The sequence below is a fragment of the Triticum aestivum genome, chromosome 3D (assembly GCF_018294505.1).
Source record: "Triticum aestivum cultivar Chinese Spring chromosome 3D, IWGSC CS RefSeq v2.1, whole genome shotgun sequence".
Classification (NCBI taxonomy): Eukaryota; Viridiplantae; Streptophyta; class Magnoliopsida; order Poales; family Poaceae; genus Triticum; species Triticum aestivum.
Genome location: NC_057802.1, coordinates 562,723,723 through 562,742,138, shown reverse-complemented (window position 1 = coordinate 562,742,138; position 18,416 = coordinate 562,723,723). Strand labels below are relative to the sequence as shown.

The 18,416-nt window shown below is 42.2% G+C and overlaps 1 protein-coding gene across 1 annotated transcript; it reads right to left on the bottom strand.

The window, feature by feature from the left end:
- Positions 1–8,298: 8,298 nt before the first annotated feature.
- On the bottom strand, positions 8,299–15,844 carry LOC123076512 (DNA (cytosine-5)-methyltransferase DRM2-like). Its single transcript, XM_044498720.1, has 8 exons — positions 15,692–15,844; positions 12,002–12,118; positions 11,799–11,907; positions 11,666–11,712; positions 11,473–11,568; positions 9,729–9,825; positions 9,569–9,660; positions 8,299–9,477 (listed from the first exon to the last, which is right to left on the bottom strand). Exons 1-8 carry the CDS (start codon positions 15,842–15,844, stop codon positions 8,299–8,301), a joined length of 1,890 nt encoding a protein of 629 aa, XP_044354655.1.
- Positions 15,845–18,416: the final 2,572 nt, after the last annotated feature.

Below are 18,416 nucleotides of genomic sequence, written 5' to 3'. Positions count from 1 at the left end.
TGCTCACAAAGTCATATTGCGAAAAAACGACAAGTTATGTGTCGCGTGTTAAAAAGACAAAATCCGGTGTTAAAAAGTGATTTTCACCTGACATCTTTTTGTCGTTTTTACACAAGCCACAAAAAATGTCGGTTTTCTCCGAAACTTGACGTGCACACATATATTGTCGAGATGTATGCGCCGAATTTTTGTTTGGAAATTTTCATACTTAAAAATATTTCTTCCGGTGGCAGGAGCGCATGCTCCCAGGATAAACAATGAATTTCCGGTATTTACGCACCTATAAGGAGACAACTCCCACGGCAGATCAATAGTTTCGCTTCATTGCATGGGCTTTACTGAGATAGCAAGATATTGGGTGCTTGGTGGGCTACTACTCTACTGGACCATGGGCTGGGGCAAGAAATTTTTCCCAGGCCCTGGGCCGTGGCCCTAGTTGCCCAGGGCCCGGTCCGCCCTATTTTCAAGGGATGGACCATATCATTACAATTTGACGCCCTCTAGTTAGGGTTCCTACTACTCGCGGCGGCGCCAGCCGAACGTCGAGATCGGATATCCCCTGTCGTCATCCCCCATCCTCCTTGCTGATTCTTCCGTGATCACGAGCTTGGATGTGAGAGGCGTTCTAGGGTTCCATCAACAGCCCGATCGTTTTTCTTCGTCGGCTTAGGGTTTTCAGAGATGGCGGACAAGGCCTCGGGGTCGAAGACAGTGGACTCGGAGGATGTGGCAGAGATGATGGAGAAGCTCGGCCTCCAAGAGGATGATCTGGATGACGTAGTTTTTGAGGATCAAGAAGCACCCTCACCAGAGGCGATCAGGTGGATGGCGCTGGCTCGGGTTCATACGGAGAAAGCCTACAGTCAGTACTGGTTCTTTAGGACGATGAGAGCGGCATGGGATCTGGCCCAAGAGGTAAAGATTAGACCGCTCGAAGACAATCTATACACCCTGCAATTCTCGTGTTTGGGCGATTGGGAGAGAGTCATGCAAGAAGGACTGTGGAATTTCAAGGGTTTTGCGGTGATTATTTCACCTTACGACGGATTCACAAAACCGTCTCAAATCAAGCTTGATACTCTCGAGATCTGGGCTCAAATTCATGATCTTCCTGATGGTTTCTGCCCCATGCTGAAGGCTTTGGTGGGGAGGATTGGTGAACTGGCGTTTGTGGAACCTAAGTCCCACGATTTTGAAGGAAACTTCTAGAGGGTTCGGGTCAAGATTGATGTTCACAAGCCTCTAAAGAATGCTACATCAGTGGTTAAAGAGAACAAGAGGAAGCTATTTCTTGTGAAGTACGAACGCCTCCCTGACTAGTGTGCCGTATGTGGCCATCTTGGTCACCAATTTAAGGAGCATGGGGATGGGATTCACCCCCCGAAGGCCCTAGTTTTTAAAGAACTGAGAGCAAGCTGGTTCCGTGGTGCAGGACGGGGCCCAGGAGAAGGGCGAGCCCAAAGAGGCGGCTTTGGACAGGGAGCTTCAAGGGGTGGAGCAGGATTTAGCGTTGGAAGGGGCATGTCCCAGCAGCCCAAGCAACATGCAGGAAGGGAGGACGTGGATGCTTTCATGGTGGATGCTGAATCGGCCAGAAAGAGATCATCGGAGACAGGCAATATGGATGAAAAAAATACATCTAAAGGAATGCATGGTACCGAGCTCATGCTTCCAGCACCCCCTATAGTTCCTCCAAGTCCAACATCTCGACAATAACAGAAGAGAGCCAAGGTTGTCCTTAATGCTGATAAGGGCTTGCCCAAGAAGAACCCCAGCGACAAGACCAATGATGCGCCCATCGCGGAGACCCAGAGCGGCCTCCGCGGGGCACAATGAGTATATTGTGCTGGAACTGTCGTGGGGTGGGTAGACCTGCGACAGTTCGTGAGCTTTGCGACCTTGCAAAGCAATTTACCCCGGCAGTACTTTGTATAGTAGAAACACAACTAGACAGAGTACGTGTCGAGAATTTGAAAACTTCGCTTTGTTATGATAATAGTTATGCTGTAAGTAGTTCTGGTAGAAGTGGAGGCTTGGGCTTGTTTTGGAATAATGAAATAAAGCTGAATGTTCAGGGTTACTCTAGGTATCATATTGATGCACTTATTGATGAAACCGGACCAAGCCCGTGGAGGTTAACTTGTGTTTATGGAGAAGCGTAGGTGGCAGCAAGGCAAAACACATGGGACACTATTCGGGATATAGCTGGATCCTCCCCTCTCCCATGGTTGTTGATAGGAGACTTCAACGAGGTATTGCATGCAAGGGAACATGATGGAGTTGGGCAGAGAAGCCAAAGCCAGATTGCAGCCTTCAGATTAGTTGTTGATGACTGTGCTCTACTGGATCTAGGGCATACAGGAATTCGATGGACTTTTGAGCATAAAGTTACTGGTGGTTCATATACGCGAGTTAGACTCGATAGAGCACTCGCTTGTAGTGCATGGACTGCGCGGTTCCCAAGGGCGTGTGTGGATCACCTTACGGCGGGCTCATCGGATCATGCACCCATTGTCTTGCATCCATATGGAGAAGTGGAGGGGAGACAACGACAACACACTTTTCGGTATGAAACCATGTGGGAAGCCCACTACCAACTGCAGACAAAGGTCGCGGATGATTGGGGGGGGGGGGGGCTGCAGTTCAGTGGCGGAAATCAAAGGAAAGTTGGCAGCCCTGGCCTTGTCGTTATCTGCATGGGACAGAACAACATTCGGGAGTGTGCGCAAGCAGATCAGGACCCTAAAACGTGAGATGGAAATATTGTAGAGTGTCCCAGGGAGGGTTGGCCCCTCTCACAGAGAATTGAAAATCAAGGAGAATCTCATTGAGCTCTATCACAAAGAAGAACTGATGTGGAGGCAGCATGCTAGAGTTGAATGGCTTCGGGCGGGAGACAAGAATACACGGTTCTTTCACTTAAGGGCGAGTATGCGCAGAAGGAAAAACTTGATTAAGTTGCTGGTACAGGAAGATGGCAACTCTACGGAGGACGTACAAACAATGAAGGACTTGGTTAACTCTTTTTACAGAAACCTTTACACATCGGAAGGGGTCCATGATATGGATGAGGTGCTGAATGCGGTACCAGCAAAGGTAACCGCCCATATGAATGAACAGTTAAATGCACCTTACACTGCCGGCGAGGTAAAGACTGCGTTATTTCAAATGGCACCGACGAAGGCTCCCGGACCCGATGGTTTCCCCGCTCATTTTTTCCAGCATCATTGGGAGGTTTGTGGTGAAGAGGTAGCCAGAGTGGAACTTCGTATTGTCTCGGGTACGGAAAGCGCAAAGGAGATCAATAATACGGTGCTAGTTCTAATCCCGAAGGTAAAAAACCCTACTTTGCTTACACAATTCCGTCCAATCAGTTTGTGTGATGTATTGTATAAGGTTGCATCAAAAGTGATAGCTAATCGCCTGAAGTTAATATTGCCGGAGATCATCTCCGATGAGCAGTCGGCTTTCCTCGCAGGTAGATTAATTACGCATAACATTATTGCTGCTTACGAATGCCTTCATTTTATGAAAAGAAACAAAGCCCAGATTCACAGGTCTTGTGCATTGAAATTGGATATGATGAAGGCATATGATCGTGTCGAGTGGGACTATCTCAGAGCAATTATGTTGAAGCTTGGTTTCACTCAGAATTGGATGGATATTGTCATGGGGATGGTGTCATCCGTCTCCTTCTCGGTTATGTTTAATGGAGAAAAATTGGAAGAGTTTAATCCTACGTGTGGCATCCATCAAGGGGATCCTATTTCACCCTATTTGTTTTTGGTAGCAGCAGAGGGCCTTTCGTGCCTCTTAAAAACTCGTGTTTAGTCATCTAATCTCGGAGGAATTAAAGTGGCTTCAACGGCTCCGCCGATAAACCACTTGTTGTTTGCAGATGACAGCCTGCTGTTTTTTAAAGAAAATTCGGAAGGGGCGGAAGAAGTTTCTCTCTTATTGGAGACCTATGCTAGGGCTTCTGGTCAAAGAGTAAACAGAGATAAATCATCATGTTTTTTCAGCAAGGGATGTCCAGAATTAGTGAGACAGCAGGTGAAACAAATTTTGCAAGTTCCCAATGAAGAACTTAGCGAGAAATACTTGGGGCTGCCTACAGACGTGGGCTCATCCAAAAAGGGAGCGTTCAAGTATCTTATTGACCGCTTATGGAACAAGATAAGAGGATGGATGGAGAAGTCACTCTCTGCTGCAGGGAAAGATGTGCTTATCAAATCAGTAGCACAAGCCATTTCGGTCTTCTCGATGTCTTGTTTTAAGCTGCCTAGAGGATTATGTGAAAAGTTAACTTCAGCTATAAGAGCTTTTTGGTGGGGTAGCAAACAAGGGAAGAGGAAACCCTATTGGGTGTCCTGGGATAGCATGACAATGCCGAGGTATATGGGTGGTCTTGGCTTCCGTGATTTTGAACTTTTTAACTTGGCTCTCCTGGCTCGGCAATCATGGAGGATTTTGGTCTCTCGAGATTCACTTAGTTCTCGAATTCTAAAAGCAGTATACTTCCCAAACTGCTCAATTCTTGAAGCCAATATTGGAAGTCATCCATCCCAGATTTGGAGATCTATCTTGGAAGGTAGGGATATTATGAAGTAGGGCCTCATTAGGCGAATTGGTGACGGATCAGCGACAGAAATATGGAGCACCAATTGGATCCCTCGGGGTGAGTTAATGAGGCCACTCGTGTCTAGAGTTCCAAACCCACCCCAACTAGTGGCTGAATTGATTGATTCAGGAAATGCACATTGGAATATGGAGCTTGTAAATCAGGTGTTTTTGCCATTTGATGCACAGGAAATCTTTCAGATCCCAATCTGTCTTAGGAATGTGGCGGACTATTGGTCCTGGATGTTTGAGAAATCAGGCATCTTCAGTGTGCGGTCTTGTTATCGCATGATAGTTCAAACCAAGAAGAGGCGAGAGGATTGGCTTGAATCATGCCCGGCTGCGTCTAACCGCAGAGAGGACGAGTCCGCCTGGGTTCGGCTATGGAAAACCACTGTTCCTGCTAAGATCGGGGTATTCTTGTGGAGACTTGCTCGCCAGTCTATCCCAACAGAGGACGTCAGAATGCACCGGAATATGACTACGAGCTGCACATGTGCTATCTGTGGAACTCTGGACTCATGGAAGCATAGTCTGCTGGAGTGCACTGCCGCTCGCTGTGTTTGGTCACTGGTTGATCAGGAGTTGATTGATGAACTGCGGCGCAACACCGAACAAAACGCAAGGAGGTGGTTATTTACCATGATCGAGCAACTTTCACATGAAAAGTTTATCAAAGTAGCAGTTACCCTCTGGGCCATTTGGTGGGCGAGACAGAAGCTAATACATGAAGGAATAAATCAAAGCCCTCTGTCGACATATATGTTCATTACACATTTTATCACAGAGCTAGAACAGGAGAAGAACCAAGTCCAGAACTATGTGACTAGTCCAGTTACTGCAGTCCCGAGAAGATGGATTCCGGCTACACCGGGATGCGCCAAGATCAATGTGGATGCCGGGGTTTCTCACGGAGTCGGCACAGTCGCGGCGGTGTGCAGGAACAACAATGGAGACTATCTGGGATCCTCGGCATTTGTCATAAGAGGGTTGATAGATCCGCCTACTCTTGAAGCTATTGCATGCAGGGAAGGATTACCTCTTGCTGAAGACCAGGGGCTCCATAATTTGGTGATTGCGTCCGACTGTCAAGAGGTAGTGAAGCATATCGAAGAAAAATCAGGTGGAAACTATGGTGGAGTGGTGAAAGAGATAAATTCGTGGCAAACTTCTTTTAGTTCTTGCTGTTTTAAGTTTGAATCTAGAGTCTCAAATTTTGAGCCTCACAAACTAGCTAGGCATGCTGTAAAGTTGGTTCATGGCCGACATATTTGGCTCAGGCTACCACATGACACTTCTGTAATACCGGTAGCAATACCAACTAATGAATAAAGCCTAGCTTTTATGCTAAAAAATATCATTACAATTTGACTATTGAAATAGAACATCATTACAATTTACGACACTAAAACGAAAGGACTACGGGTTCAAAAGAGGAAGAATGTAAGCTTAAATTATGAGAATATCATCTGGGGATAGAAGCCTGTAGGTGTGTGTATGATAAGTTCTCCACAATATCATGGAAATCCATGAAGGCATGCAGTTTCGGTTCGTTGGTTTCAATTAAGACTTATAGCATGTTAATGCGTCACTCTGCCTGCTAGTATCCGTCACTTGTCACTGTTGTAGAACTGTACATACCAGTCAGTTCACCCAAAGGCTCGACCTTAAGGGAAAGGTAGGCTATGCATTTATATTTCAACACTCCCCCTCACGTGTGGCTCTCTTAGACCTAAACATGGACCGAGTGGGCTGCAATTTTTCTGATACCATGTAAAAACTGCACGCACTAGTCAGTTCACTCAAAAGCTCAAGCTGATAGAGAAAGGTATGCTATGCATTTATACTTCAACAACTCCAAACATGTTTTGCACTGAATCTTGTAGCTTGAAATTTGTGTCGAGCTGTGACTCGCGGCTGGGAAGATTTCCGACTGATATTTACACATTCTTCTACAATTAATGGGAAAGACACTTTTAAAATGATTAATCATGCTACATTCTGAGATATCCCCTCTATTATAATCATGTCACAACAGTATTAACATTATTGAAGCTGTTCTTATCAGTTCAAACGCCATTCCCAAAAATATTCTCCTTGTTATGACGATCTCCTTCCCTTCACTCATCCAGCTATGTAAAAGCTTAGCAATTAATACCTGAACTCTTTGTACTACAAAGAACTTAGTGCATCCCGATTGCATGAGACGATGGCCTGTCGCAGTGAACCGGTGGCGCACTGATGCTTGGACCGTAGCGCGCATATGGTTCCCAGCAGAAGTAGCAGCAGCCCTGGATTTTGTTATCTTAGAGCAATAAGCCCTGGATCATCGAATCAGCGTGGTCACAGTCATGTTAGATAAAAGGGGCCAGTCTTTCCGGGATCAGTTTGGGAAACAATTTTTGCAGTAATAAGAGCTGCCAAATTTGCACCTCTATTTACATGAATAGAAAAGAACCCAGAAATGGGACGCCCCTAGCTAATATCCTCATCCATTTGCTGGAGAATAGGCATAATACTTGATCTATCCTTTGGTGTTGAGTTCCAAGATGACATGACTCATATTCAGACACACGGGAAGGTCCAACGCACCATGGCGAGCCAAAGCTTCCGGGGTCAAAGTAACAAGGATCAGGAGGCTTCCAACGAAGAGGAACAGTAATGCAGGTTTCAGTTTTATTGCTGTGGATCTGTGGTGATTTGGGAGGCAATCAAGGTATCTGTCACTGCCACTACACGATCTTTGTTCACCTGATTCTTTTTTCCGAGTGATTCAAAATACAACTGAAACAGAAAACAAAAGTAGAACATAATAGTAAAAGTAGGAAAGCCTGAATTTACACGTCTTAAATCCTCCAGTTCCTCTCTCGATGCTGTCTCCAAGAATGATATCAACAACAGAACCTCGACCCCGTTAGTTAGAAGATCATGTTCAGATGCAGCGTCTAGTACATTACCACACCCCTCCGAGAGAGAGATAATATAGTCTGTGCCATCTTCTGCCTCAAGATCCAAAATCTACAGAAACCAAGCCATGTAAGTTGTCCAAGTAGTGACTCTCACAATTCTACGGGCTTAACGGATCAGTACGGTCCAAGAACTGGAAATGATCTTTTCTTCGTTTCAGCTTAGGAAACTTGGTATGAAAATGAAACATTCTACCGAGAAAAGGCATAGAGAGGACTATCTATGAATTTTTATTTAGTTCTTCTGCATTCCCGTATGAACAGTGTCTTTCTATTTGTGTGCATGTGCATGTGCCAGTCACTCCTCCACTTCTCTCCTGTGCAATATGTACAGTATCTACTATATCAAAATATTTTACTAGAGGAAAGATGCACTAAAAAATAGAAAACTAAATGTCCGGTTTGTCTACAGGTTGACTGCAGAAAAAGATAAGACGCTGTAGTATATAGGCTTCCATGCATAATCAAGCATTGTCCTTTGCCCTTATTGTGTTCACTAATTTCATAGCCTGAAAAGTGCTTGATATACAGTGTTGTAAGTGCAGGGGCAAAGGAAAATATATGAAGAAGCTAAACAAAAGAAGTCTCTTCGTCTACACAAACCACCAAATTTTGGTCTTGAAAACAACATCAAATCAATGTTCATACACTGATAAGTTGCGGTTCCTAGATATAATTATTTAAGGACAAAATAGGTGCTACAATAATTAGGCTACATCCTTGCCATAGCTGACTTGACCGCGTTCAAGATTCTGAAGTAGTGGTAGAACAAAGCAGATTGCTCGCCCTCCAAGCCATCACGGTTGTATCTGTTGCACCCGGCAAGATTGTTACATGGGCTGCCCCCAATCACCAAGTCGAAGCCGCCAAACCTACTAACAAATGATACAATTGTATCATCAGTAAGAGATTTCACATCATCAATCTCAATGAGTGTGCCTGTCTGAGTCTGATCCCACCAACCCCTAAAAATCCTCTTATTAGCTTTTCCTATCTCTACAGAAACCACTGCCTTCATGTGGATGCCCAGCCTGTGCAAAGCTACCTCTCCTCCTCCAATACCGGTGAATAAGGACAACACATTAACACCATTGGGAAACATGACCTTCAAAACTGACAAGTGGTAAGCAACTGTATCAACTTGAAATGTGTTGCCGAGAGACTTGTATCTCTCCGTGATGCCGAGTCCCCTTGTGTGATCCTTTGGGAAACCGAGTAGATATTCCATCTCTTCGGGCTCCAATGGAGCAACCTTGTTCTTTCCAATCCAGACAAGATTTCCTTTTCTACACTCATTCATGACATATTTTTGAACACTTCGAGCCGGTGGACTGTCAGAGCTTGCAAGAGCACGGCCGATCCGTTCTGTCAGCTTCGCACTTGCGATATTTGTTCGCAAGCAATTGAGTTGTGTTCTCAGGTCCCATGAAGGCCACCACTTCTTGTAATGAGGGAATGCCTCGAATATGGTCTTTGGGGGCACAGGAAGAAGGGGTGATCTATTCTCAATTGGCAAATTATGGATGTAGCCTCTTTTCCTTGCGGTTGCACACAAATGCTTAGAATCCACAAACTCAGGTTGAATGTCATAAAGAAATCTTGAAATGGTTGCCCATACGCCTTTAGGAGCTTGGGCCACATTTTCATAGTAGAAAAAGGGTGGTCCAGTATCTTGTTTAGGAAGTATTCGGGTAACTGATGGTTGCAAATAACCTGGCAAATTAAAGCCAACCATTGGATTTGGGAGAGGCATTGGTTCATCATGGCTACCATCCAAGGAGGGTTGATTTCCCTGTGCTCTACCTCCATACCGGTTCCTCTTTTTCTTGCTCTCTTCCATCAATCTTGCTTTCTTTCCCCCTCCAAATAAATCAAAGCATTGATCTGTGACCTGGGAAATTTACAGATATTACAGTGTCGTTACATCAAATTTGAAGAGCGTAAGTGTTTTCATATACAAATGACAGCAAATCAATAGGTACCTGATGGTCAGATATGTTTCTGGAATGACTATCTTCTGTAATTCGTGGTGCACCTAGCGAATCAACTAATTCCCATAAATCAACATCCACACCTAGGAAATTTAAGATGCCTTTCTTGGAAAAAGGAAAGTTAAGGCAACAGTTCCAAAAAGAGTCATACCACATCTTGTAATAGCCATATTTGCTTCATCTTCAGAAAATCCCATGTCTACTAATGATTTGATCTTCTCGTCCTTCTCTGACATCTCCCGTAGAAACTACACAAAAGTACAACAAAAACTAAGATTAGAAAACACATTTTATATTTTACTGACTTCTTAATGCCAAATAAGTGACTGCTAATAGGGAAATATGATTACATAGCGACACATATAGGGACGGAGAAAAGAAGGGGGGGCTGCAACTAATGAGTGATCAAGAAATGAATAGCCCAGACTACCTAAGAAATAAGAAATAGAAAAGTAACCGAGAACTAAATCAATGAAATAATTTAGGACTCAACTTCTTATTCTCTGATACTAATTGAGAATGACTTCATTACGAGAGTCACTATATGCATTAACAAATGCTTCCCAATTTATGCTTGAAAGAACTACTTACAGTACTAGTTGTGCTGGACTGGAATAAAGTGAAGGTACATGTCTAACTTTGTTGTTTAATATAATGGCACTCTATGCAGGATGCATAATAGTGGTGAAACACATTCATCTGGTCTCTTCATGTTGCTTTCGTGATAGAAAGATAAAAACGGATGGATGATGAGGCAAATGCATGTGTATGTCTTCAGGAGGACATTGCCATAAAGAAATATCTTTTTGCTGAGCAGGTGTAAATGTGTAAAAGACAATAAACACTCTCTACCGTTTTTTAGGCATTACATATATCTAGCCATGAAGTGAGCAATAGGATTTCTCGTTGCAAAGTTTATTTGCATAACTAATAGGAAATTCAGCTATCACATCATAAATTAGTAACATCATATATGCATTTCCCACTCTTCCTGAGGCTATTTGTGGAGGGAAGTTTGATGCCACTGATGCGATATGTAATAAACGTCTCTAGTATTATGTTCATTTTGTGTAACTGAAAGTCAAAATAAGAATCTTGAACAATGTGGTTTAGTTCTTTAAGACCTTATTCTTACTAACCTACATGCTAGTTTCCAAGCCTCCTTAGATTCTATAGAAATGTGATGAGCTGGGTTGCAGCACAAACTTTACTCGAGCGCATGATAGAATTATTTAGGTCCAACTATATTCTTCCTTTTTTTTCTTTAGAACTCGGTCTTTAAGCTTAGCTTCTATTTCTCCTGAACTCTTTTTAGCTAAGTCCTATTGTATCTATATCATGGACTAGAAAATAAATCAAAGAGAATGTGATGCATAATTTTGGATTTCTGCAGGTTAAAGTTCTTGAAGTATGTGTATATCATCTCTTGGTTACAAGTTACAACACATGTAATAGTATTTGTTTGTAGCATCATAACTCCACAAATCATATGTCTTGTAAATATATTCAAATGTATAGGAACTAATGAGAAAAGGAGTGGTGTCTAACAGAAATAAATGTTCTAATTCATCAAAATGACAAACAAGCAACCCAATAATACATTTAGTTTCTACTCCCTTTAGGTTCGTTTGATTACTTTGAGGGAGACATTGTCCTAATGGTATTCAAACTTACTTCCTATGATCACTCTTACATGATAATAGTTATATGTAAAAAATGGGTGCTCAAACTTCACAATGCAATTATACACAATGAAATGCTAAGCAAAACAAACAATGCTAAAACAGTATGTATAGGGGGTGCTCAAAGAATGCATGTCAAAGATTTCACATTTATCAGCATACATATGGTTAAAGAATTCTCAATTGCTAAAATAGAGAAAAGGAATTATCGACCTCATCACTAGAACCATTAGAGTCGGTCTCTGTATCACCAGCATCGTCATCGCCATCCGGATTCTCAAAATCAAGATCATCATCATCTTCAAGTGCCTACATTTGACATCACCGATCCTAACATTTGAACCTTGCTACCATGAACCAAGAGCATCATGTGATAAAGTCAATAATAACGCACAAAGGCAAATACCTTATATGTGAGAAGTAGCTCGAGCAATGCATTTCCATCACTATGCCCTGGAAGCAAAAGCAAAAGCCTTGGTTAGACACAAGGTGCAAACATAACAAGACAAATGAAATGAATCGGTGGTTTTTAGTATTACCAATCTCCTTGATGCCCTTCACAACCATCTTTTTTGGAAAACCCATTCCAACATATGCCTTGACTAAATAAATAGATGAAGTTTCCTCGTTGGCCCACCGATTAGAACCCTTTAGATAGTTGCATAACAAATATCACACTAATAAAAACAAGTCATGGCTAATTCATGTAATTGAGTACACAATTATTTACTACCTCACACACAAGTGTGGACGGGCCTGGAGCATCTTTATTCCTCAAGGCTGGAGCCCATGAGGGTTCAGCCTCACCATAAATTTTCCACTCAAACTTATCACTATCATTGCTATCGCTTGTCCATCCCTGTGAGATGAGTTAAGCACACCTCAATGAATAATTAAAGCAAACCAAGAAAAAAGCAATTGAGGAGAAGAAAAATAATTTTATCCTGCACTGTCACAACAACAAGATATCACAATTGACATCTCTAGCATGAAATTAGTATAATAATTCAATTTTGGTGTCTAGAACACTTAAAAAGCTAGAAGGAAAGACCACCTTTTTTAGTGAACAAACTCCCATCGTTACTGTCACAACACGGTCATAAGATAATGCCCAAAAATATACATGAGTACAATTATAAGTTGTTTAATTTCAAGTAACGGGGATTCCTATTTAACTGAAGTATGCTAGCTTTCAGATTATAATAGTTCACTAGACAGTAGAATGAGTTATACGTAATGGGGCTATTTTATGGAAAGAGAGTGATCAGGTTGGTAAATCTAAAAAGCTGATCGGATTGACCAAGTTTGTCCATTATCGACTTGATGATGCTTGTATCAAATGGATTAAAAATGGTAGTCTGAAGTCCAAATCAATAGCTCAAATGCATGAGGTGGAGTGCGAGAGAAGTAAGAGTTTTGGACCATATAGGTGGATCACTGTAACATAAAACTAACAACATAGACTTATTGAAGAGTATCAACATGCTAATTGAATTGTTTGGTCACAAGAGTGCCAATGTTTCATCGGGAACAACATAAAAAAAATTGTAATCCATTATTTGTTAAATGTACACGTCAAGTTAACAAGAGAAAACAAAGCCATTCCCAAAGAAACCAAAACATCTGGCCGTTAATCTAGTGGATCATCTTTCAATCAACAAAGCATAACTGTAAGATCATTGTAATTGAACCTAAGTTGATTATGGGCCATATTATTTGACTCACTTACATAATTTGGACATGACAATCGCAAACTTGTTCTCTTTCCTTTTTATATTTTCCCATGCAGAGCACTTACATATCACGTGGACATGTTTTTCTCCTTTGTACTTCCACACTTTAGCAACTCAAACATTAGCATAGGACATCCTACTACACATGCATGCTTGGCCCTCCATTGTATTTGCTATTGTGTGTGAGCAAAAATGCGGTGCTACCTAAAAAGAACTATTACACACTTTCTCGATATGTTACCGTCCACACATGGAAACGTGATAAGAAAGTCACGTGACTTATTCATGTACACATGATGCAATCTCCACTGAAGTAGAGCATGAAGTAGAAGAAAACATCGTACCCAAGGTTCATATACAGGTGTAGGATCAACAAGCTTCAGTATCCACAAGATGCAACATGCGCAGGCGCCATTATAGCCGGCGGCATTGGTAAGATGTGTTTAAGACGATGAACATGCATGTCAACTAATTATGTGAGGTCTTGCTTTCTGGCCAATTCCACGAGCCATATGGAGGAAAGAATACAAACAATTAATGTCAGCAAGAGAGAAAAAAGTATACTATTTGGTGTTTTATTTGTCCTGAGTATGTTCATGTCACTTGCTACATCGGTGCGTTACCCTCGGTTGTGATGTAACTCATGCCATGTAGCCATGTGTGGTACATGAGGATGCTATGGAACTCGGTTGTTCAGAGTGAGTGGAGTTGAAAAGTCCTATCCTACCCGCACAACAATAGCCGAATGTTCTCTTGGCTCGACAAACATGTTTGTTTGGTCTTGAGACATTATAGCTAGCAACTTTTCCTGCATTTTTATGTTTCTCTTGGTAGCAACATAACTAATGATGCATAGCTATTGGTGGTACATGAGTGTGCTATGGAAACTAGCTAGATGTCAAGAGCACGTACAAATGAAAAGCCCCCTCTTGTCCAGCGTGCGGATTCTCGAGTGGTCTCTTGACTAGGGTATTGGGAAAAATAGGCATTTAGAATAGGATGATGTGATGTTTAGTGTTGAAAGCGACCTATTTCCCCCAACAATTCTAAGAGGGTATCTCGAAGATGGTCGACCCTCGAGCAAGAAAGTTGAACCATTAGAAAGCTACAAATTTGATGTCGATCACACAATTTACGTCAAATTGAGAAGGTAAGAGGGAAACATAATATGTGGCATTCCACATGTCAAATCAAGCAAGTAAAAGTGGAAACAACAATAGTGCCATGCCAGCTCCATCGAAGAATATGTTAAGAAGAGGACGTCACAAGCGCAAGTCAATCCTACCAACTCAACATGCATTCCAGGAACAATTGGTGAATGCGAAGAGGCTATTATTCGGCATTTTCAATGTCAACGGAGGAAAATTAAAAAACATTACATCATGTTAGTTTGATTTTTGCTCAGTTCATCGGTATGTATTACTTTTTGTATGTGCTAAAAAGAGAGATTAATTCTTAGAAATATTATAAATCATCCATAGAATAAGCAATTTACATGAAATCGAGTGAGTGAGAGGGAAACAAAAAAGGCATTCTCGTAATTCCAAGTCCAGTACATGAGAGCCGAGGTGACTAGCAACATTGTCATGCTTCCTCTAATTAAGCACATTTGACCAGGAAAGATGACAATGACTCCGCAAGACCATGACCCAAATCGGCATGCACCCACCATGAATGTTGATTCCAAAAAAATGCAAATCCAACCTACATGAGACGACCATTCTTATAACTCTGCCACATGCCATCGACACGTTAGTTGGTTGTACCTGAAAATGGCGGTGTTTACACGACATTCCCTTCTTCAAGGCATTGCTTGCAGTTTGCTCGGACTTGATCTTTGGGGTGAAAACCCTAGATCTGGCCTTCGGTTGTTGGATCTAACAATGTCGACATGAGGCGTAGTTCCCTTTCGAGAGGCACCACCGTTGAAGAACCTCTCTTCAGTTCCTATGGTGCCAGAGGTGACAGTTGGTGTTGTTACATGTTGATGCTTGCTACCGTCACTTTGGCATGACTTTTTGGAGTCATGCTTTTCTTTCCTCTTTTTATATTTTAATCAATTTATGTCTGTAGATCATCAATCTCTTGACTAGGTGTGTCTTTATATCATATTTTTTACCTTACTAGGTTAACAGGACATGCTGACTGGATGGTCAACACGGTCAACCCCATCCTACTCATTGGAAACTAGCGTCGGGCCGAGGGCAGGGTTGAATCCTTAACGGTTTTGGAAGTTGGAGGTTGAATCTTAGTCAGATATACGGCTGGAGGTTTAATCATAGACAAACCAAAGAGTTTAGAGATGAAAGTGGACTTCGCACTTTTTGGCAAAGCGACTGATCTTATTTGGTGTGATCCTGATGCATGCTCGACGCGAGAAAATGCGAACAAGGGCAAGTAATCTCTTTGGCATCCCACGGTATGGCATGCAGATTAAAGAATCTCTTTTCTTAGAGAAACATATTGAAGAGTTAACCAGACAACCAACGCAACGTCAAGTCCTGTGGAAACCCCAATGCTCAACGCCCCCAAACTCCATGCCGCCAAGAAATGACCCTCCAAGAACGCAGAATTCTTGAGGAGATCACAAGCGCCGGTTGATGTCGGACGAAGACTGCCCGCCGGAGTAGTGGCCGACGATGACGTGGATCCGGCTGGGGTTCATAGCCGATATAATTGAAGAACTATGAGGGCAGTACCAGGGACATGCTGAGGCGGCAGAGGGGTTCTTGGCCCGCAATCTTGACAACGGATAAGAAGGTGTTGACACGGCGGAGGATGATGACGGCAGATTCAAGTACACACTGGAGGAGCTGCTCGACGACGACGAAGAAACTGGACGCTTCATGCATTGCACCGCCGGCGCTGATCGCCTGAGGGCCATTCTTTTTTCGAGAATGTGAGGGCCTATCCTTTCTTAGAGAAGCGCAAGGTTTGCATCTAGAAGATGATGCAGGATAATTCTAGTGTCAGGGACAACGGCACAATGGAATGACGAAGGGTTCTCTGTTGAAGATACCACCAAAAACCCATATGAAAAACTGAATCGATCACACACAGACATACAAGCCAACAATAACAAACAATGATGAGAGGCTGCTCCGCATCTGAATGGAGGCTGTACGAGAGCTTCCTAATAATACTTCAATGCCATAATAATTTCTGTAGGAAAATCACTAGACAAGAGGAAGGAGAGAGAAGCATACCGCCATTCTTGGCGTAGAGGCCCTCTGCTCCATCTCCCAGACGCACTAATGGGAAGGCGCAATCTTATGTGTCCTTGCGCGGTTGAAGTGAAGACAGGACGGGTTACACAACCTCTCAATGGGCAAGTGGGGGTTTAAGGGACAAGCTGCAGGAAAGTATATAAGCACAGTATCAATAATTGTGCTAGCCTAGGCATAGCTGTCGACCTCAACAGGTATGACAAGTCTTTGCATCCAAATTTCGATATAAATCAGTGCTTTTACAGTAGACCAAAATCAATTATACCTGATATGGAATCCTTTTCAATATATAAAAAAACTAAGAGCATAGTAGTTAATGTAGAATTACTACTATCCTATTGTACTATGAGGTAATAGCATCGAGGTAAATAAACTTGGCAGCTGGGTCCAGTTCGGTACAAGAACATTGAAAACATGCATTGCAGGTACTACAACTTGGCTTTTATGTTCACCCGAGGTATAAATCGACGCAGAGCCGACACGTGAATGCCAGCTAGGCAGGAGGCATGCTCGGGGCTGCTCCACACTTTTGCAAAAAGCTCTCGCAATGAACTAAAATGCTATCGCGGGTTCCTTGGGAACGAATTAACCAGATAACCCCCTGCCGCCACTGTTGCAGGAGGCACACGTGTGTTGCTCCCCTCAGATAGACCTCTAGCGAACCTTGTGGTCCCAAGTCACCTCGGCGACCTCATCGTCGTTGCCCATGACCCATGGTTGGTGTATCCCGTTTATGGTCCTGATTACCAAGACAGCCACCAGATTACGGTAATTACTCTGTCCTCCTCGTCCTAACTTGCTACTGGACGGACGTAGGGATTACCTAGGGTTTGGGCAAGGGTTTGAGTGTGGTTGATGTTGCAGACCGCATTCGAGATCAGGGGCAGTCGTCACAGTGCCACTTCACCATGTCAACTTTCCGTTTCATGATCGGAACATATGCTCACATCGTCGATTGCTGCATGCATCCATCACCGGTGCACCATTCCCAAAAAGGCCAAAAAGCTTTACGCGGGATGCCAAGTGAGAGCGCCCCAGCCAAATGATATTTCATGTATAAATGTGATTATAACCACTGGGGTTGCTTCGACAATTTTTCATAAACTCGCTAAATATTTTCATAAGAAGCTAAATATTTATTTGTAAATTTCATTCTTTTCTATCTAATTTGTTGCATATGTTGATGACTATGTAATGTTCATGCTTATTTGCACAAGAGTTATCTAGTTAATTCGTCCGCATGGATCCTATGACAAAATTTTAGTTCCTTGCGGGAGGACTTTTGTAAAACAGCGAAGCAGCCCAGCGTATTCAACCTGCCTACTCGGCGTCCACGTGTTGGCTCAGGATTGATTTGTACTTGGATGAACATAAAAGCCAAGTTGTGGTACCCGTGGCGTACATTTTAAAAGTTTTTTTAACCAAACTGAACCCACCTGCCAAGTTTGTGTACCTGGGTTGCAATTACCCATGCTCTAAAGTTTTACATTTTTTATTTTTTAAATATAGCAAACAAATTAAAAAAAATCTAAGTTTGCTATGAAAGATTTAGTGGTGTATATTAATTATAGAAAAAGTTTTAACGTCAACCGACAAAGACGACCATCATTTTACCTTAAAGTTGGTTCATTCCCTCTCGAAACCACTAATATCCTTCCTTCGAGATGGTGTGGTTTCTAAGTAGTTTACGTGATAACTTTTGTGTAATCTTCTTAAATTTTAAACACAACCTCTAGGTGTAACATCCCAAATTTTCAATTTGGTATGTATACATAGATCATCATTGCATATCATGTTTTATTGCATTTTGACAAATCCTCGATAAATCCTAAGCAACTCAAGGACCCTCGAAGAGAGTTGGGATTTTCTTAAATTTTCATATTTGATTTTTATCAAATAATAAGACGAGGATTTTGGTTTTAATTATTTTCTCTCCGGAAAAATATTTCATTTTAAAATAAACGAGAGGAGAAAATATGACTTCTCCAAAACAATTGAAATACTGGAGGAAAAATGTTAAAATCATTATTTGGAATTTATTTGCAATTTTTATTGCATTAAAAATATTGCATGTTTTCAAAATATTTATTTTGATTTAAAAAAATGTTCACCCTATTCTAGATTTTCTATCTAGACGGGGAAAAGTTATTTCATATTTTTCTGATTTTTATTTATTTTTCTACGAATTGTTTTCCGC